General features: G+C 37.7%; 6 protein-coding genes and 1 pseudogene across 7 annotated transcripts; 3 read left to right on the top strand and 4 right to left on the bottom strand.

Moving 5' to 3' along the window:
• The first annotated feature begins 2,452 nt into the window (after positions 1–2,452).
• Positions 2,453–3,658, top strand: LOC104782218 (uncharacterized). Its single transcript, XM_087511687.1, has one exon. It carries the CDS (start codon positions 2,629–2,631, stop codon positions 3,382–3,384), a length of 756 nt encoding a protein of 251 aa, XP_087367813.1. The 5' UTR covers positions 2,453–2,628; the 3' UTR covers positions 3,385–3,658.
• A 355-nt stretch (positions 3,659–4,013) lies between these two features.
• LOC104784247 (cell division control protein 48 homolog C-like) lies at positions 4,014–7,279 on the bottom strand (annotated as a pseudogene).
• Positions 7,280–9,773: 2,494 nt separating this feature from the next.
• LOC104782217 (protein NRT1/ PTR FAMILY 5.6-like) lies at positions 9,774–12,439 on the top strand. Its single transcript, XM_010507086.2, has 4 exons — positions 9,774–10,338; positions 10,436–10,653; positions 10,746–11,290; positions 11,380–12,439. Exons 1-4 carry the CDS (start codon positions 10,194–10,196, stop codon positions 12,221–12,223), a joined length of 1,752 nt encoding a protein of 583 aa, XP_010505388.2. The 5' UTR covers positions 9,774–10,193; the 3' UTR covers positions 12,224–12,439.
• Positions 12,425–14,832, top strand: LOC104782216 (uncharacterized). The gene is made up of 7 exons (XM_010507085.2): positions 12,425–12,893; positions 13,186–13,362; positions 13,463–13,612; positions 13,718–13,819; positions 13,905–13,975; positions 14,100–14,167; positions 14,282–14,832. The coding sequence occupies exons 1-7, from the start codon at positions 12,687–12,689 to the stop codon at positions 14,515–14,517; spliced, it is 1,011 nt and encodes a 336-aa protein (XP_010505387.1). The 5' UTR covers positions 12,425–12,686; the 3' UTR covers positions 14,518–14,832.
• On the bottom strand, positions 14,818–16,195 carry LOC104782215 (protein MIZU-KUSSEI 1-like). Its single transcript, XM_010507084.2, has one exon. The coding sequence runs from the start codon at positions 15,913–15,915 to the stop codon at positions 15,151–15,153; it is 765 nt and encodes a 254-aa protein (XP_010505386.1). The 5' UTR covers positions 15,916–16,195; the 3' UTR covers positions 14,818–15,150.
• A 561-nt stretch (positions 16,196–16,756) lies between these two features.
• LOC104782214 (uncharacterized) lies at positions 16,757–17,447 on the bottom strand. Its single transcript, XM_010507083.3, has 2 exons — positions 17,064–17,447; positions 16,757–16,976 (listed from the first exon to the last, which is right to left on the bottom strand). Exons 1-2 carry the CDS (start codon positions 17,392–17,394, stop codon positions 16,960–16,962), a joined length of 348 nt encoding a protein of 115 aa, XP_010505385.1. The 5' UTR covers positions 17,395–17,447; the 3' UTR covers positions 16,757–16,959.
• A 302-nt stretch (positions 17,448–17,749) lies between these two features.
• Positions 17,750–20,190, bottom strand: LOC104782213 (protein RETICULATA, chloroplastic). 2 transcript variants are annotated; one of them, XM_010507082.2, is made up of 8 exons: positions 19,940–20,190; positions 19,138–19,828; positions 18,950–19,048; positions 18,647–18,867; positions 18,493–18,562; positions 18,331–18,410; positions 18,172–18,236; positions 17,750–18,082 (listed from the first exon to the last, which is right to left on the bottom strand). In XM_010507082.2, exons 2-8 carry the CDS (start codon positions 19,714–19,716, stop codon positions 17,889–17,891), a joined length of 1,308 nt encoding a protein of 435 aa, XP_010505384.1. In that variant the 5' UTR covers positions 19,717–19,828; positions 19,940–20,190; the 3' UTR covers positions 17,750–17,888. The 2 variants fall into 2 exon arrangements, with proteins under 2 accessions (XP_010505384.1, XP_010505383.2); XM_010507081.3 differs by having other exon boundaries at positions 19,138–19,726; positions 19,940–20,174.
• Between the last annotated feature and the right edge of the window lie 181 nt (positions 20,191–20,371).

Here is a 20,371-nt window from a genome sequence, read left to right as displayed (position 1 = left end):
AACTCAAAAACTTACTTTATTTCACAAAATATACGAGCCAAGATCACCATTTTAAACAATATTTGAAAAAGTAAAAAATCAGAGATATGAACATACAACCACAACTCTCGTTGACAAAAAAAAACCCCACAACTCTCAACATATAATCTCTTAAAATTTTGAAACTTTTTTAGAATTGTTCGTATCTAATAACTAACTCAATAATTTTTTATTAAGAGCAATCTTCACTAAATCTAATAAATGTCTTAAAACAACATATATATTTGAATCTAATTAATCTTAAATATCATGTCTCGTTGTCAAAGTGATATTGTGCTTTGCAGTTTTATATAATTTCAATTTTCAAACAATCCATTCATACTTATAAATATTATCTTCTACTAAAAATTGATCACCCTTCTAGATTTCTTTTGGAACAATTTTGATTCCATGTTAATGGTCGACATTTTTGATAGTACAATAAAACCTTTATAAATTAATATTCCGTAAATTAATAATCGCTACAAATTAATAAATTCTTACGATCTCAAATTGAGATGGTGTAAAAAATGACACAATTCGATAAAATAATAAAATGTGAATTTTTTTTGAGAAAATAAATGTAAACATATGGTCTCATCAATATCATAAATTAATAATTATATAAACAAAATATATATATATATATATATATATATTTTTATATATATATAATTTTAGTAGTGTTTTTTGTTTACTGTTGATTCTTTATTCTTAATGAAACTCATCTCCAACATATGTAAAAAACTATATAAATTTGATGTAAATTATAAAAGCATAAAAACTATAAATAAAGAAAATTCTAAACAAATGTGAATTAGGACAAAAACTTTTATTTGAGTAGAACAATCTCTCCATGATGAGATATTTTATTAATTTATCGATAAATAAATAATACATAATTTGATATTTTATTAATTTATCGAAAAATTATTAATTTATTGATAAATTAATATAGAGGTTTTACTGTACTTGCGTATAAGGCAAAAAGCAGTGAATCATATACAAAAGGAACCAAAACATAAAGAGTAAGCTAGCTGAATCACCATTCTTTATCAAGGCTTCATACAAACCCGAAAGCAACTGTTGTTTTTGCGTCTGGCTCTTTTTAGTGATGGAAGAACTGTTGTATAGGTTAACAGAGATATCTAAGTCTGCCCATTGTGTGAAGAGATTTGACACAAATGATTCAAATGGTTGAACAGTAGCACCTAACAATGTATACCAGAAGCAGATAAATATATGTCAAGTATCAGATGAAATCATTTTTGTTACAAAACAAGAATAGTGAATGGAAAAGAGTAACAACATTAACAACTTTTACTGTTCGGCAACTAAAACTTTGAGTAGAGATTACCTTAACTGAAAGCTCTAACTTTTCTTTGAATAGACAATTTCTCCATAATTTGACATTTTATTAATTTATTGATAAATTAATAATCCATAATTTGATATTTTATTAATTTATCTATAATTATTAATTTTAATAATCCATAATTATTAATTTATCGATAAATCAAAATCTCTATAGAGGTTCCAACATTATTAATTTATAGAGGTTTTACTATACTTGCATGTACCTAAACTATTCAACACAAAAACCCTCCGAAACTGCGATCATAGTTTTGTTATACATAGTAACTTTTGAGTGAAAAGCTTGTGCTTTTTGCTTTCTCAGCAGAAACATTTGTCTTGGGTTTCGTTTTGAGTTGAACAATGTATTTATTTCACCTCTTTGAGTTCTTACTCTGAAATAACAACGGAGATTGGTCTTCTGGCTAAGAACTGGAAATATCTTCTAGCTGGTCTTATCTATCAGGTTTTACATCTTTAAAGTTCTGAACTTTTCGATTTAACTTTTGTTTCTTCTACTGGAAACTTTGATGTATATGAGATTCACTCACTAATTGGATAATAGTTCTTGTGCTGATGCTTAGTGTTTTAATGATGGATGCTTCGTGTTTCTTTTAAGTTTGAAGCCTGAAATAGAAAACGTAGTAGGATACTGTAAACTGTGATCATAGTTTTGTTCTACATAGTAACTTTTGAGAGAAAAGCATGTGTCTTGTTATACATAGTTTTGTCTCTTTAGATATATCAGCTATAATGCTCAGTTGTGCTGACTTCACTATTCATCGGATCAGAATAGATGTCTTATATTGCTTTGGTTTTTCATTGTATAAGAGCTTGGTCAAGAGAGAAGCTACATAAGTGAAACTGTATTCACTAGTATTATACATTAATTAACAACTTTAAAATTTTATTTAGACACACAAAAAACTGTACAAAATATTCTCACAATGTTGTGTCAATGACAATGTAATTTCTCCCTTTCCATCTTAAGTCAGTTAAAAAAAAATCGTTCATCCTTTTTTACTTGATTCACTTTTTGTTATTCTTGAAATTCTCCTAAATTTGATTATCTTGATAACTATTTCACGTAATCTCCCAAAACCAGTACTAGTAAATTGAAACGAGAAAGAAAAAAATTCTCTCTGAGTTGCAACTGAGAAAGTCAGCCCAAGCCCAGAAAATTAAATTAAATAAACCCAGATTTTTAATTTTCTGGAACAGATAAAATCAGCTCTCTGTCTCGTCCGTGGGATACCAATGGCGACGATGATCGGAATCTACCTCTCCGGCTTCAAATCAACATCGTTCTTCTCCTCGCCGGACATCGATTCTCTCAACTCAAAGCTATCTTCACTCTCTCTCAAACCCTCACCGCAGCCACGAAAATCGACGGTTATCCGTATGGGCGGCGGTCCGAGAACATTCCCAGGCGGCGTCTCGAAATGGCAGTGGAAAAGGATGCAAGCGAAGAAACAGAAACAGCTACTCAAAGCGAGGCTATGCCGAGAACGCCAGATCTACGAGATGAGGAAACGCGCCGAGCTCAAAGCGGCGGTGGCTGAGCTTGAACGACCTTGGGAGCCGGTTCAGAAACCGCCGAATCTGTTCTCCGTTTGCGCCGACGAGCAAGTCAAGGTGCTCGCGGATCGGTTTCAGAAACCTGGAGGGTTCGATCTGTGGACCGATCGAGATGGTCCGCAGTTGTTTGAGAGTGGTGGTGTTGATGATTTGCCTTCCGCTAGGTTTTTTCCTAAAGGCGTTGTTCATAGTGTGAAACCTTATGGTAGATTATCAAACTCCGAATCTGATGGTGAAGAAGAGATTGAGCCAAAAGATGGGAAGCTACGTGGTCGTAGGGTGAGGAAGAAGGTTGGAATAAAGGGGATTGAGAGAGGTGAAGGAGGTAAGAAGAGGATTGAGAATCGTGTTAATGGTGGGAATTTGAGAAATGGAAGGTCTCAGGTATATGAAATGACTTTACAGAACGATGGGAGATACCAAGTTGGATCTTAGATTATGATCAAATGATGATGATGTCTCTGAACATAAACGTTGTATGCTTAATCAAACACAGATGTATCTGTTCGAGTATTAGTTTTAAGAGATGGATCAATGATTGAGATTATAGGCATTGCCAAATGTGTATAGATAGTTATGAGTGTGCAAATGTGTGTTTCTTGAATCTGTTTATAGGATGTGGTTTTCACTCTCGAGAAGACTGTTAGGTGGTGATAGGGAATGATGTAATTTTATAATTCATGTGGTGTAGTAATCATTTTACTGGCTATACATGAGTTCAAAAGGATGATGGAACATGATGCAGGAAATTTTTTTAGTGTTTCTATAAGCTTCTGTTCTAGTGTACTATATCACAGAGGGCTAGTACTCAATGTAACTTGTTAGCTTTTGTTTACATCAGTGAATTGTCTCTCTTGTTCCTCCTTTATTACTTGCTTTCACATGGTAAGGAATTTGTGACTATATTTGTATATTTTGTTTAGAGATATCTCTTCTACGATTCTCGTTGCGAAATGGAGGAAAAAATGTTAAAAAGAGAGCAAAAACAATCCTCAATTGTGATGTAAAGAGATAACTCAAGTCGATATGTCTCTTTAATTGGCGTCTTTAAACTTTGTGAAAATTCTATCGTATTCCGAAGTAGCATTCAAAGAATGAAGCGTATAAGAAAAGAACTGTGTTTATGATTGTCAAAGAGTTATAAAGAAGAAAGAAGCATTGATTCATGTCACTAACCTGATTCGTGAGAGAAGGTTCGTGAGAGAAGGTTCGTGAGGTTTCTCAAAATGAACCATCTTGATGGTTGTTCTATCTTTGAAAGCCGCAAAAGCCGCTTGTTTGACCAGAGACTCAAGATCAGCTCCACTATAATTCTCACAACGCTCCGCTATAGCGTTCAAATCAACGCCGCTTGGATCAATTGGAAAATGCCTCGCCAGAGATTTCAGGATGGAATAACGTTGGATCGGGTTTGGGAGTGGTACATAGAATTTTTTCCCAAACCTGCCTGCCCTTTGAATAGCGGGGTCTATCCTGTCAGGCCTAATTCACCAAAAGAAAAAATAAACCGGGTTGAATAACATGTCATAGTAATTAAACAAGTACTCCACCCGTAACTCAGAGCAGAAAAAACCTTACCTGTTTGTAGCTGCAATAACAATTACACCATCTCGTTTTTTTCCGCCACTCAATTCAATGAGTAACTGTCAAAATTATCAAATCATTAGTTAGCCGCATTAAGACAAGTTTCAGTACAATGTTGGAGAATGAGATTTAAAACTAATCACCTGAGTCAAAGCTCGTTCAACAACCCAAGCACCTTGCTCTCCACGTTTTGTTGTTTAAGCATCCACCTACAGAGAGGTTAAAAGAACATCACTGCTCTCTTCCAGAGCGTCCTAACTTCTTGAAACAATATTTCTTGAATACAGATGATAGATTCAACTCCAACTTCCTCAACACACATGTACGTTTTCGTTTTCTAGCTGTATGAGAAAGAAACATCTCGCAAGCCAAAAACCGACTCATCTCATAAGGCCAAAGCCACTTGGATCTTGTCTTCTCAAAGGTAGAACAATCAATATGAACCTCACTTAAGACAAGTATTTGCTACCAAGTTTTTGAACTTAGTTCTCAATTCCGTTTCTGTTATAAATATTTGCTTTCAACAAAAAGTGTTTGGCTTTCACTGTTCCATACTCTACTAGTTTATAATCCACTTTGTAACACTGACCTCATCAAAGAAGATTGTGCATGGTGAGCATGTCCTAGCACGACTGAATAAAGCCCTAATAGCCTTTTAGGTCTCTCCAACATACTTGCTCAGAAGCTCTGGACCCTATACATTGATAATATGAAAAAGCTAGAAAATCAGAAAAGATCAAAAATTTGAAAGTGTTTTCAGCCTTCATACGCAAAACAGAAATTGTCCAAAGGAAACCTGGATGTGGATATAGTTGACTCCTGCCTCGTTAGCAACCGCCTGTGCAACCAAAGTCTTACCACAACCTGGAGGTCCATAGAGTAAAAAACCCGTCTCTAAACAACGTTCGAATCCCTAAAAATGAGATGAACCACGCCTTAATATATAAGGCACAGCATAGAATGCAATATGCGTGTATTTTTCTCAATTATCAAGTGCACTAGCTTATCTAAAACCAAATTCTTTGTTTACTTAATTGATTATTACCTTACATTTTTCCGGGAATTTTAATGGTAAAATAACATGGTCATAAAACTCCTCTCTTAGATGATCAAGGCCACCAACATCATCCCACGTTACATCAGGCCTAGTAGAGAATCCTTCTCTAGCTAAACCAGGTTGAAATTCTTTTAGCGCTTCCTGTTACACAAATGATGAAAACCTTAATTAGGAAATAACACAGCTATTACCGGTTAGTACTCTCATGCATGCATTTGGGTACTTGAGAGAGAAAACTTTTAACTGATCACCTCGAAATCTGAGGTGGTGTAGAAGAGATTTTTTCTCTCTTCCTCTGACAATGATTGCCTCATCAAGGAATCATGATCGGTACAATGTTCAGATTTTCTTGAATATATAATTCTCTTGGCTAAGACCTTGCCAGCTTCTTGACCAAACCGGCAAACCCTCAAAATCAGCACCAACGAATCCGGAAGTCAGACGAGCAATCCTTGCACAGTCCAAATTGCCATCCAGTACTGGAAGGCCACGGATAGCCAAAGAGAATATCTCTTCCCTAGCCTTCTCATCTGGCACACCAAGGCAGACCTCTTTGTCGAATCGCAAAGATCTACTCAACGCCGGATCAAGAGCGTCAGGCATGTTGGTAGCTCCAATCACAAGCACATGTCCTCCAGGCTTACAACTCAAGTTCTTATCTTTGTGCTTCAAGAGCATATACTTCTCCTCCATGAAACTCAGTAACTGCGTCACGATACGCGTGTCCATACCCTTATGCTGGTGATTCTCCCTCTTTGATGCAATTGCGTCAATCTCATCGATAAAGATAATAGAGGGTGCTGTTCTATAGGCTTTAGAAAAGAGTTCCCTGATATTCTCTTCTGATCCACCTAGAAGAAGGACATTAAAATGCCAATTTATTATTACCAAACCAATCTAGCTAGAGAAAGTAAAGCAAAGAAATAGAACTAAGCGATCATACCTGAAACACCAGAAACAAATTCAGAAGCAGAACGCATATAAAAGGGTACACCAGTTTCATTGGCGATGGCATAAGCCAGTGTGGACTTGCCACAACCAGATGGACCATAAAGTAATAAAACCAGAAATTGGTTTCATACAAATAGCTTGCGTTAAGTCAGGACACAAAAGTGGGAGTTTCACATCAAACATGAGCTCATCCAAAACACCTTTCAACCCACCCAAGTCCTTAAAGGTCGGTCCTTTTACCTCCACATCACAACCTTTACTTCCGTCTTCACTAGACATAGCTTGCATCTTCATTGTCTCCGTAGGAAAATGCGTAATTGGTGTCTTGGATTTATTAGAGTAAGAAAAACGTAAGCCATCATTGGTGATATCAAACTGCATGTTATCGTCTGATGTCAATAAATTTCCGGGTGACGAAGCAGAAGAATGTGGTGATGATGCTGATATACATAAACCCGAGTTCCTCTGTTCGGAATCATCTCGCCTCTGTTTCTTCCTATTACCCTCACTTTCATCGTCGTCTTCTTCTTCTTCACTCAAAAAGTTTATGATTTGTTTGACTTTGATCATGAGGATCTGACGTCTCAACCGAACGCATTCACGGTTCTTGGAACGAAGGTCATCTACAATCTCCTCCACAGTTAATCCCTTATTCCTTGATTCTATAACAAGTTTCGTAAATCCTCTAATAGGAACGTTCCCGCTGCTACTGCCTCTTTTCCCCATCTCAAATGTTTTTCAGACTGGGGTTTCTGGGAAACAGGGGAAGGAGTGTTCTAAATACAAAAATGAGGGAGGTGTAGCAGCTGAAACCCTAACTCAACTTGAAGTGGCGCAGACAGTTTTTTTGTCTTCCGTGGAAGTCACGAGAATGATAAGGAAAAATGAAACCCTAATTACTCACTCAGTCACTTGGGCCTTCAATATCATGATGGGCTTAAGGTTCAATAACTTTTGGCTGTGTCTTGTGATGTATGTGTAGTGGTGGTGTTCCAATTGCGTCAAATTTTTGCCAATATGTTTGTGATATTAGTGATTGATCACACACATAGATTTGTGAAGACAAATGTTAATTGGTAACCACACATAGATATTGATAGAAACTTTATTATTTCCGTTATTCTTGATCAGCACTAATTGGTGATCACTTACACTTAAATACTGTATTTGGATGAAATCATATGATACTGAAATGGCTCAAGTCTATTGGATGTCAAAAAGTTTCTTTAATAATGGCATGATCTCCACAAATTAGCTTTTTTTTTTTTTTGCCACTTCTTCGTGTGGTACGTTATCCGCCATATCAATGATTGGCATACATGTCAATATAAACTAATATTGTTGATACTATTCCTTCAGGTACTCTGATTCACTATATGTATATCTAATCCAATGGGAATGGTTCCACTTGTAAGACCATATCGTGTCTGCTCTGAATTGGTTAGCCATTTTTCCGACGTTCAATCAATAGTCATCTTTAGCTCTTGATGGTAACGTCCTCTGACTCATCAACCATTGCATGGTGCTTCATTTGATTCACAGCCATATGTGTTGGAATGTGTCTCCTATGACCCACTTCTACTGACTACTATTTTAGCAGTGCATAACAATGGGAGACTGTACGTATTACAACTTTTTATGGGGAGCAAAGCACGTGAAGTATATAGAAGAATGTGGTGGCTTAGTGGAGGTTATAGCAATTTCCATCAAATTTCAAATCGTTTAAAAGTATTGTGTTTATCTTGTTGCCATGACAACCATGTGAAAGTAGTCATTCTAGCATTCGTTGCTTTTCACTTCTCAGAGTCTCAAAAAAAAAAAACATAAAAAGAAAGAGAGAAAATAGTAGAAACTTTTTGGCAAGAAATAAACAAGGCATATAGGTGTTGTTCAAGTTGTTCAATCTTGTAATAAGACTTGGCGCGCAGCTTGGCAACACCTATATGAGCTTATGATATCAAAACTTCCCTTAACAAGGGAAACTCTAAGCCAATTTAGGAGTTTTTTTTTCTTTTCAAAAGTAACTTCACTGAAGTGGAGGTCCTACTTCCAGGCAAAACATGTTTTTCGTGTTTTGTAAATGTGGTGAAAAGAAAAGACCATTCATTGGAAAATGAGGTTTTCATGTGGCTCAAAATAGTTTTTCTTTAAAGTTCCCCCCACCATTTGCAATATAGTCATACTTGCCAAGCTGCGCGCCAAGTCTTATTACAATATTCTCTCTTACTTTTCTTTTCAGTACTGTTTGTTTTCGTTGGTACTGTCTGTCGAAAATTCAGTCAATAGTGGTTAGCACTATATGGAGAAACGTTTATCCACTTTCCTAGCTAAGCCATAATGTCACATTTGATACAAGATAGTATGTCGACTCTTAAATGCTTATCGGAGCGTTTACAATCTTCAAGATAAGTTTGGATTTTGTTAGTAATTGCAAATCCACTAAACCTTGACTATGATCACAAACTAATGATTCATTGGTGTCATGATCACCTTAAAACATTTTCCTCGACAAAAATCCATTTAAATCACTGTACTGTGAGCATTAAAACTAGTACATATAACTTTTAGCGCGTTTGCATTTTTTCTAATTATATGAGTAATAACCCGTAGCTGTACTTCTTTGTTCTTCATGAGTGGTTGTGGTATAGTAATGTATCAAAGTAAAATGATCATTGTGAAGTTTTTGCGGCTTACAGTTATTTGTGTGGTTGTTGAATATGTTTTTTAGTATGATATAAGAAGGTGTAGGAACTAGGTATTGAAGCTAATTAAGTATTTTAAATAGTAGAATACCAAAGAGAGGTGAGATCTTTTTTGAAACGAAGAAGGGTTGTAGAGACTAGAGAGTAAGGTGAACATCGGAAGCATTGGATTTACCTAGCTAAAAATTATGCATCTCAGATCGTAATGGAGTAGGGGAGTTAAGAATAAGGGTCATGGTTGTAATATTGCCTTGGAATTAGATAATTGTGACAAGATGCAGAATATTGAGAGATTTGATTCCTAATAAGGAAAGTAAATTGAGTGGGTAATTTTTACTTGACTTCACATTCTTCATTTTGTTCTGTCAGAAAAGGATAACACTTTTGTGGATACATAATCTTTGTGTTTATCTACCGTACGTACGTAGTTAAGGGAATATATCTTTCTTGTTTCTGCCTGGAAAGGTGAAAAGAATATAAAAAACGAACAAGTTCAAGTTTAACATACGTTTTTGATTGACCAAGTTGTAGGACAAGCAAACGAATATGGGAGCTATGTTCTGTCTTGACATCTCTCTGATGATACTTCTCTTTTGTACTTACGAGTTCTTGCAACAAGTGAAACTTTATGTGTCCTTTAAGATTTACGTATATTTTCATCTATGTTAATACGGCCCTCAAAAAGAATGTGAAACAAAATAAAAGATAAATAGAAAATGAAAATTGCCTCAGGCTGAAAATAAAGCAATGTAAAAGAGTGAGCACATTGATATAGAAAACACTGTAGAAGATGATGAGTCAACACGGCGAGCTTAGGCTTATATAAAGAGGACCAAGTTTGCTTCTTCTCTAACAGAACACTTTACAAACACACACACACACACACATATTCCTTAATTATTAATCGACTCCCTCGTGTAGTGTGTTTTGTCCATTAAAGGTTTGAATACATGGAGCATAAGAAGATGGGTGCAGAACTTCAAGATTCGTACGATGATCAACAGAAATGGGTTCTTGATTCTTCTGTCGATAGCAGAGGACGTGTTCCTCTTCGAGCTCGAACTGGAGCTTGGAGGGCTGCACTCTTCATCATCGGTATAGAACTTTGATATGTATATATACTGAAACTTTATACCATAGAACTTTATATCATCATTGTGAAGTCTTTTTTCTTTTCATCTTCTATGCGCAGTAATTGAATTCAGCGAGAGACTTAGTTACTTTGGACTAGCTACGAACTTGGTTGTCTACCTAACAACAATTCTCCACCAAGATCTCAAGACGGCAATAAGAAATGTGAACTACTGGTCAGGTGTCACTACTTTAATGCCTCTTCTTGGAGGCTTTGTAGCCGACGCTTATCTCGGCCGTTACGTTACTGTCTTGGTTGCAGCCACCATTTATCTTATGGTAATATATGTTCTTGCTTCTTAACTACCCTTATCCAATTTCTATAAAGATTCCATTAACAATCTTAAACTGTGTCTTGATGTGTTAAACAGGGTTTGCTTCTCTTAACAATGTCCTGGTACATACCGGGCTTGAAACCTTGTCACAAAGAAATGTGCGTTGAACCTAGGGAAGCACACGAACTAGCCTTCTTCATTGCCATTTACTTGATCTCCATAGGGACTGGAGGTCATAAGCCTTCCCTTGAGAGCTTTGGTGCTGACCAATTCGACGATGATCATGTCAAAGAAAGAAAGATGAAGATGTCTTTCTTTAACTGGTGGAACGTGAGTCTATGTGCTGGTATCTTAACGGCTGTGACTTCGGTTGTCTATATCGAAGACAGGGTTGGTTGGGGTGTTGCTGGCATCATACTAACTGTAGTCATGGCTATATCACTTCTCATCTTCCTCGCTGGTAAACCATTCTATCGTCACCGGACACCTTTGGGTAGCCCTTTGACACCAATGTTGCAGGTCTTTGTTGCCGCCATTGCCAAAAGAAATCTACCTTATCCTTCTGACCCTTCTCTGCTTCATGAAGTTTCCAAAGCAGAGTTAACTAGTGGCCGACTTCTCTGTCACACGGAGCATCTTAAGTGAGTTGAAGCAAACTCAAACAATGCCCTATTTGATTTCTTGAGTATCCTAAACTGATTCTGATGTGTGGTTCAAACTAACCTTGCAGATTTCTTGACAAGGCAGCAATAATTGAAGACAAGAATCCTCTGGCCCTAGAGAAACAGAGTCCATGGAGACTTGTAACGTTGACAAAAGTAGAAGAAACGAAGCTGATCATCAACGTGATTCCCATATGGCTCTCAACGCTGGCCTTTGGCATCTGTGCGACACAAACTTCGACCTTCTTCATCAAACAAGCAGTCACCATGGACAGACACATCGCTGGCTTCACGCTTCCTCCAGCTTCAATGTTCTCTCTCACCGCACTCACACTGATCATATCAATCACCATCTACGAGAAACTCCTCATTCCCTTGCTAAGACGCATCACACGGAACCAAAGAGGCATCAACATCCTCCAAAGAATCGGGACCGGTATGCTTTTCTCCCTCATCACCATGATCATTGCAGCTCTAGTTGAGAAACAACGATTGGACCGTACCAATGACAACAACAAACCGGCCTTGCGTGTGATATGGCTAGCTCCACAGTTCATAATCATTGGCATCGCCGACGCCTTCACACTCGTTGGACTCCAAGAGTACTTCTACGACCAAGTCCCTGATTCCATGAGAAGCTTAGGTATAGCGTTTTACCTAAGTGTCATAGGCGTGGCTAGCTTCCTTAACAATCTCCTTATCACAGCCGTTGATACCCTCGCGGAAGATTTCTCCGGGAAGAGTTGGTTCGGCAAGGACCTAAACAGCAGCCGGTTAGACCGGTTCTACTGGTTTCTAGCCGGTGTAACCGCTGCCAATATATGCGTCTTTGTGGTTGTAGCAAAGAGATGCCCTTACAAAAGTGTGCAGCCAAGCCAAGACTCTACCGATTCGTCCGTCTCAGCCGCCTAAATAAACAGAGACATGCACCACAAGTTGTTTATGTCACTAAGTTTAACATTTAAACAAAAAAAAAAACATAAAGGCGTCGCATTTAATCCAAAGTGATTCAATTTTTATTTTTATTTTGTTTTACATTGTTTGGTTTGCAATTGCATAATGATTAGTACAATTTTTCAATGTAATAACAAAGTAAGTAATTAAAAAAAAAAAAGACAAGTTGAGAAATCGAACGGTTGACGCATATTCCGCGGATCTTTGTTGTTTTACCGAAATACCCTTCTCCTTCTCCAAGCAAGATTTAGGGTTTCTCTCAAAGAGTTTACCTTTTCTCCCCCTCTCTCTCTCTCTTTCCCTTTCATGTCGATGTCTCCGATATCCATCGTAATTCAATTTCCTTCAATTGATGTGACCTTTGATTCCAAATCCACCAACCCAGAATCGGGTTACTCATAGAAAAGAGTGATAGAGAGATATGAATGTTGACGCTAGAGTCGGTGTGGCGGTGGATGGAGCACAGAGTGCTCTGAACACTGCAACCACTGTTCATAGTAGCGTCGTGCCGCAGATTAATCCGCAGGGGCAGCTAGGCACTGTCCAGAATTTACTTGCTGGAGGTATTGCTGGCGCCTTTAGCAAGACCTGTACCGCTCCTCTTGCTCGCCTCACCATCTTGTTTCAGGTCTGGGTTGAGATTTGAGTTTCCTTTTTTCGTTTGTTCAATGTGGGTATCACATAGAATTTGTAAAAATTGAGTCTTTTTTGAGCTTGCTGCTTGGTTTTGAGGTTTTGGATTAGGAATTTTGATGTAAGGGTTTAAGAACTTTGAGTGAGCTCATGAAGTCATTAGTCATGTATAATTTGTTTTGTCCTTATGGGTTTTTTCACACATTTTGACACTCGTAGCAAAGTTACAATAATAGTTTGGGTTGAGAGCTTCTTGTTTTTATTAAGAAGGTTGTTGTCTTTTACAGTTGCAAGGCATGCAATCAGAAGGTGCAGTGTTAAGCCGTCCAACCTTATGGTGTGAAGCTTCCCGAATTATCAACGAGGAAGGATTTAGAGCCTTTTGGAAAGGGAATATGGTTACTGTAGCACACAGGATTCCCTATACTGCAGTTAACTTCTATGCATATGAAGAATACAATAAAGTGAGTTGCATTCTAATTCTTTTCTCTAATCTGTGTCTTCTGTAACCTTTTATACCATGATTTGTCACTCAGCCTCACAATGCCTCTTTTATTTTTGCAGTTTTTCAATTCAAATCCAATCGTACGGAGTTTTATAGGAAATAGGAGTGGCAACCCAATTGTGCACTTTGTTAGTGGTGGCTTGGCTGGAATTACAGCTGCTTCAGCTACTTATCCCCTTGATCTTGTCAGGACCCGTCTTGCTGCACAGGTAATTGGTTTCTTATCCTCAACTTTTGTGTTTCTTCTTGAATATGATGTTTGAAAGCTTTATATATTCCCTTGATCTAACCAGTGTTTCTTTGATCCTTCCCAGAAAAATGCAATGTATTACCAGGGAATTGGGCATGCTTTCCGTACCATATGCAGAGACGAGGGACTTCTGGGTCTGTATAAAGGACTTGGTGCTACATTGTTGGTATGCTTTGTAAACTTTCCCATTTTCTCTTGGTGCAAACTTTGTTGGTTCTTAACTTCTTCTTGGTACATCTTTTGTGATGCAGGGTGTTGGGCCAAGTCTTGCTATCAATTTCGCTGCGTATGAGTCTTTGAAATCATGTTGGCAGTCTCATAGGTAAAAGTCGTCAATAGTTGGGATGTTTCAGTTACTTTAGCACTCCTTATTGAGTTTATTTGTTTTTTTTTTCAGATGCTAACTCATCATACATATCTTACTATTTTCTTTGAAACTTCTTCAGGCAAAATGATTCGAAAGTGCTTATTGGTCTTAGTTGTGGAGGTCTAGCTGGAGCTGTTTCTTCAACAGGTTTTCTATTCCACCTGACCTTCTCTCTGCGTTATAGTTTGTAGCTTCAATACATATCTGCTTCTTACTAAATGCCTCAGATGACAAACTTTTTGATGCCCATAATTTTTGTAGCTACATATCCATTGGATCTTGTGAGAAGAAGAATGCAAGTGGAAGGAGCTGGTGGAAGAGCGCGAGTATATAACACTGGAGTCTTTGGAACATTCAAACACATATTCAAGTCAGAAGGCCTTAGAGGGATTTACAGAGGAATATTGCCTGAATATTACAAAGTGGTTCCTGGCGTTGGTATCCTCTTCATGACAATGGAGGCTTTCAGGATACTCTTAACTTCTCTCCCCAATTGACAACTTCCATTAATACTTCAGAGGAGTTTAGCTGTTGCTTATAGAGTTAGTAGAAGAAAGGAACAACTTGGTTTTCTTTTCCAACGCTTTTGGTAGTAAATTTTATTCTTCTTACTGCCGTGAAAATATAGAGAAATTTTTCCAGTGTGTAGGGTTAGTCACTTAGTTGCACTTGGGTGTTAAAAACATTCATATTTACACTGTTCCACGTGAGCATATCTACTGAGAATAACATTTGTGTCTTGTTCTTTCTCTGTTTGCCATCATGTTCACACACTCTAATGATGATACTTATGTAAGTTTTTGTTTGCTTCACATCATGTGTTTTTGTATTTGTAACAAAGATGAGATTTTAAACAGTCCTGGAATGAGAACATTTTGTTACCTCAAAAAAAAGATTACAACTCCTCAGGAAAATCTCGAAACAATCATCAGTCTTTCTAACAAAGAATGTTTTACAAAGATCAAAGAACTCAAATCCAAAAAGACCCACAAAGAACTATCTCATCAAGAACTCTCAAAATCCTAAAACACTAAAGAGACCTAACTCATCTGTCTTCACAAATCTCTGAACCCGAACAAAAAACAAAACTTTATGAAAAGGATTCATAAGTTACCCCCAAAATGGCCAATTCAACTAGACGTCCTGAGCAAGAAGATACTGAGTTCTTGAGCCGAGTTAGCATCCGGGTTAATGAGATGAAACGACTCGGAGTCAGAGCTACCAACAACATGCTCATAGTTGGCCCTCATATACATAACCTCATCAGCATCCGAATCACCCGACCCGGATCCAGATGGCAACACACCCGCACCAACCGTCATCGACTCCAACCTCTTCAACATCATCCTCGTCTCTTCATTAGCGCTTCTCCTCACAGCATACCCTAGCTTCCTCCCGTTACAAAACATCGTCCAAACGGGTACGGATCTCAGCAAACACGACTTCAATTCGGGTCGGGTCGGACACTCCAAAGCAACACGAACGAGACCCGAACCCATCTCCTGAACCAACTGGCTCGTAGCTATGGAAAGCTCGAGGAGAAGGATTGGTTTAACAGAGAGACGGTCGTGCTGAACGCAGAACCACACGTGTCCTTTTCTTCTACCAAATATCGTCCCAATGACCATCGTCTTGGAAGGTCTCTGAGGCACCGTGACGGCGGAGAGGTTGTAGTAGTCGTCGGAGGCGGCGGAAGTAACAACAGCCTCAGAGGAAGAGGCGGATGAAGAAGCTGAATCTTGAACGTCTATGTCGTCTCTAAGGGAAGTGCTGAGACGTTTCTTGGAAGCTCCGGTGGAAGTTGTAGCTCCTCCGGGGAAGGATACGGTGGTTGGATTCGTCTGAGGTGTGATACATGGAAGAAGAAATCGACGGAGTGAGTCGATTTTGGTCATCTCTTCTTTATTTCTCTTTGGAAAGACGAAATGAGTTTTTTTGTTTTCTTTTCTTTTTTTTCTGAGAGTTGCAGAGAGAAATCTGAAAAACTCTGTTTCTTGTGTTTGCTTTTTATATAAAGGAAGCGCGAAACAGAGAAGAGAGAGAGTGAGAGAACAAGAGAAGATCCGTTGTGGGCTTTGACTGGGTTTTGACTGTGTTTTACACGTGGAATTTTGTTGGTTTGACACGTGGAAAGTGAATCTTGGATTCTTTGTTTCTTTTTTGAAAAAGATTTTATGATGGAAATGTTTTCACCGGTGAATCGGAAACTCATTTGGTCAGTTTTTGTTTTGTTGCTGTGACTTTACCGTACGGTCTATGTATGATGTATCACAATTACTACTGCTTAACGTTTTACAAAGTGAAAGAAGAAGAGAAAAGCTTTAGAAAAAAGAGTTATCTTGTGCTGATTTCAAGAAATTGGTCAAATACTATATTTGTGTTTCACTTTGACACAAAAAAAAAAAAGAATAGATAGATACCCTCTTTTTTCATTACACTGTCGTTTTAAAGTTTTCTTTTTTTTGGCTTGAAAAGAAGAATATAATAATATGTTTACATTTCCAATAGTCTCTTTCCAATATGATTTTTGGAACTAGATCTATTACTTTACTCTCATTATAAAAAAAAACTTATAGCACTAAGTTAAGTCATTATCATTTGATCTATGGTATAACTAAGTAGCAACATATATGTAGTATTTATTAGCTTTGCATAAAATGTGTCAAAACAGTATTAGAAAGTTTATGAGAGGAGTGGACCAGCTAAATCAGAAGCAAAACATGCACAATGTCACCATATTAAAACATAGATCCATCTCATAGTATATAATAAAATATGCATACTCATATATAGTTCAACATGATAGATTATTAAAGGATATCTATATATAGTTCACATTTCTCCTCTACAAATGGAAGTGAAAACGTTTATTTAAATCTTTAGAACTCTTCTTCATTTTGATCCATACCGCGGTTAACTCCTCATACTCTTGCGGTGATTTATGGAACAATGTAACCTGCAAAGAATCATAAGGCATGAATAAGTGTGTGAAGTTCATGATGTACTATATATACTATGAGATTTAGAAGTTTCGAATCCATACGTCCACATCGCTTGCCAGCCTGACGGTTGCGGATGTTACAGCGTCTTGGAACACCTATTGCGATTCCAGGATTGATTCCAGCTCTCTTGGCTAAAGGAGAGAGCATGACAGCACAAAGGCAACTGGGATTTGTTCTAATAAGAGCACCAACTTTGGCACAGCAAACCGGTGGAACCTTACTCCTCGGGTTCTGTGTAGCAGGCAAACACGGGGTTAAGCTAGCCGCGGCTTGACCAATTGGCATCCGACCACACTCACCAGCCGCCTCAGTGTAAGTCAATGTGATCAGAAGAATCATCAAAGCCACTGCAACAAACCTACAACACTTCATGCTTCTTCTTGTTCTTAACTCTTCTTGTTTTGTTGAGTGTATCAAGTTAGTGCTTTGATGATTCTTATATAGTAAGATGTATTTAGTGGGGTGGTTGTGTTTTCGTGACGTGTACCGTTAAATTGGATCTTTTCCCATTCTGTAATCATTTGGTTTATGCTTACTTTGATTTAGATTTCACCATCTGTTAAGTGTGTAGTCGTTTGATTTCTTACGTGTTTGTTTTTTGTTTCTCTTTTACTTTTCTTTCATAAAACAAGGTTTCAACAACTCTTTGCACTCTCTAAATGAACATTTCACTCCCCATTACCTACTTCGTTAACATTCCCACTAATTACTAATTAGACTATAAGGATTTCGAGCTAAGATTTTGTATTATTGGATCTAACAACGGAAAATGTAGTTGAACAGATCGAAAATAAACCAAGTAGGCTACAACAATATATGATTTCATCAAATAAGACAATCACAAAGAAGAGTTTTTGGTTGTGTTCTCACTGACAACCGCTCAATCTTGCCCAATCCACAAACTGCATTCCACCGTAGATGTTATTGGCCAACCGTACACCAACGGTGAAGGCCATAGCTGCCGGAGGTACTTTCTTGGCAAAAGGAGATCCTTCAACCACTCTCTCTAGACCATTGATGATTTGATAACGAGTATTCGAAGAAACACTCAAGAATACACCTGCGATTCATTCACCATTGTTGTTGAGATTAATGATTGAGCAATGTGAAAGTGAATTAAGGTAGAAAAAGCCATAATATTATATATACCCCAGAGAGCTGCACTCTTGATTAGTGGTGGTACAGGGATGTTCTCTTCTGATTTATTCATGTTTCTGAGAGAAGAGAATGAGAACAAAAATGTAAGCCAAATCCAAAAAAATTTAAGTTACCCTTTTGATTCGAGCCCAGCGGGAAGAGGTGTGTTACCGTTTTGCAGTCATTATCAAATTTGCGATGCCTTGTCCTATAATACCACATCCAAACCCAACTGCACCATACATTATACCCTGAAGAAATGTGAACAAATATTGATCAGCAACAGCAAAAAATTATGGAGAAATTGAGACAGAGATTGTGAAGTTTAATTACCTTGTAGAAGTATGTAGCAAGCCTCTGTTGAGCGGAAAATCTACATCCTGGTCTTTCAGCTTCAAAAACGCTGCATAAGTTCAACATCTCAAAGTTTACTAACCGAGATACAAGATGAAAGATGTAAGTAGTATATGAAGATTGAGGGATGTACCTGCTAGGAAGCGCATTATAAGCAAAAGCCATGCGTCCTAAGAAGCCAGCTGATGCAGATGGTTGTCCTAAACGGACATAAGGCGCCAACATACCGACCAGAGCAACATTAACCACAGTTCCGACCAATAGATCAGCAACATACAACTCGAACTCTGCCCAGAAATCCTTCCCTCTCTTTTGAACTTCAGCAACAGTGGCACAACAAGAATCAATGACTATCTGAAATAGACATATCAAATGCTTATTATCTATTCAATGCAAGCATGGTATTGCATATCCAATGTGAGCAAGAGTGCCTTACCTCAGCCCCTATTTTAAAGAGGAAAGATGGATCAGCCAACATTCTATTACGAAGCATAGACCATGATCTTATAGCAAACCCAAGCAGCCCAGCTGAACTCTAAAAGCAAACAAATCCAAACTCAGAACTCTTCCCTATAACTATAACTTCCAGAAGAAAAATAGAAATAAAAATAATGAAACATGTACCTGCAAATCCAAGTACCTAAGGAGCAGCACTTTCCGGATCCCATAGGTCTTAGCAGCCTCCAACATATCAGATGGAAGAGTAGCTCCTCGAGCTTCAGTCTCCTTCATGACCTCTTCAAATTTCAAAAGAGGTCCAAACTCTTTTTCTTCGTACTCTTCGCCATCATCACCTTCTCCTCCTCCTCCATTTCCACCTCCTCCACCATTGTTAACTCCCCCATTACCATCATTACCATTAAAGCCATCACCAACATTACCATCACCATTCAAATTCTCAGGCTGATCAGTTCCCAAGTTTCTAACATTTTCTTTCCCTAAGTTGCTATTATCACTTTCTACTTTTGTTTCTTTAGTAGCCGCAACACTAGATAGCGGCTCAACAGGAGACTGAGACATATTAACCATCAAAAGACTCGACCTTTGCCTACTTGAAACACTTCTAATCCGCAAAACAGGCACTTTCATTGCCTTTACCGAATCTCTAAATACAAAGTCTCGATTACAAATCCCTAACGAAGAGATCTTGTTTCTCACTTTCACAACACTCGAGAATTGACAATTCATTCCACATCCTGCCATTTTCCCTCTTCTGTAAACAGAGAGATAAGTCGACAAATAAAAAAACACTCTTCAATCAAAATCCAAATTTGAAGAACAACAAGCTAATAAAAGGCTTCTTCCACACAAGCTGCTGCAAAAGCAGCAAAAAAAACCCCCAAAACTGTATCAAAAGGAATAAACTTGCGAAAACCCAATTGATCTCAAAGATTGAAACTTTAGCCGATGATGATGAAACCCTAACCTTTGAAAGGAGAGAGAAGGTCCCTGCCAAGAAGAAGAAACAGTAGTGAGTAGTGTGACTGCAAGAGTTGGATTAGGGCCACTGGCGCTAATTTTTCTTCGGCTTGACTCTGTATTTATTATTTCTCTATTCAGTTCCTTCTTGTACGTGCCGTAACATCTGCACATGTGTGGAACCCCTTTAGGGTTTTGTCCTTATTCTTTAATTGTCTTTTTACATTGGTTTTGTTATTCTGATGATGAGATACGAACAAAAGTACATAAGAATCAAAAGGACAATATAAGAGGTCAGGAATTAAAGTGCCAACAAAAATTTAGAATATGTAAAGTTTAGATTTTGCATCATAGCATTTGACTTAAACAAAGTCTCCTTTTCATATTTCAGATACATAAATAATGTATCCAAGACTCTCACCATAACAAAGTTTGGTAT

Source organism: Camelina sativa, chromosome 4, assembly GCF_030686135.1.
Source record: "Camelina sativa cultivar CO46 ecotype springtype chromosome 4, ASM3068613v1".
In the NCBI taxonomy this organism is placed as follows: Eukaryota; Viridiplantae; Streptophyta; class Magnoliopsida; order Brassicales; family Brassicaceae; genus Camelina; species Camelina sativa.
Note: the sequence above shows the minus strand (reverse complement) of the source record. Positions and strands in the feature narration are given on the sequence as shown.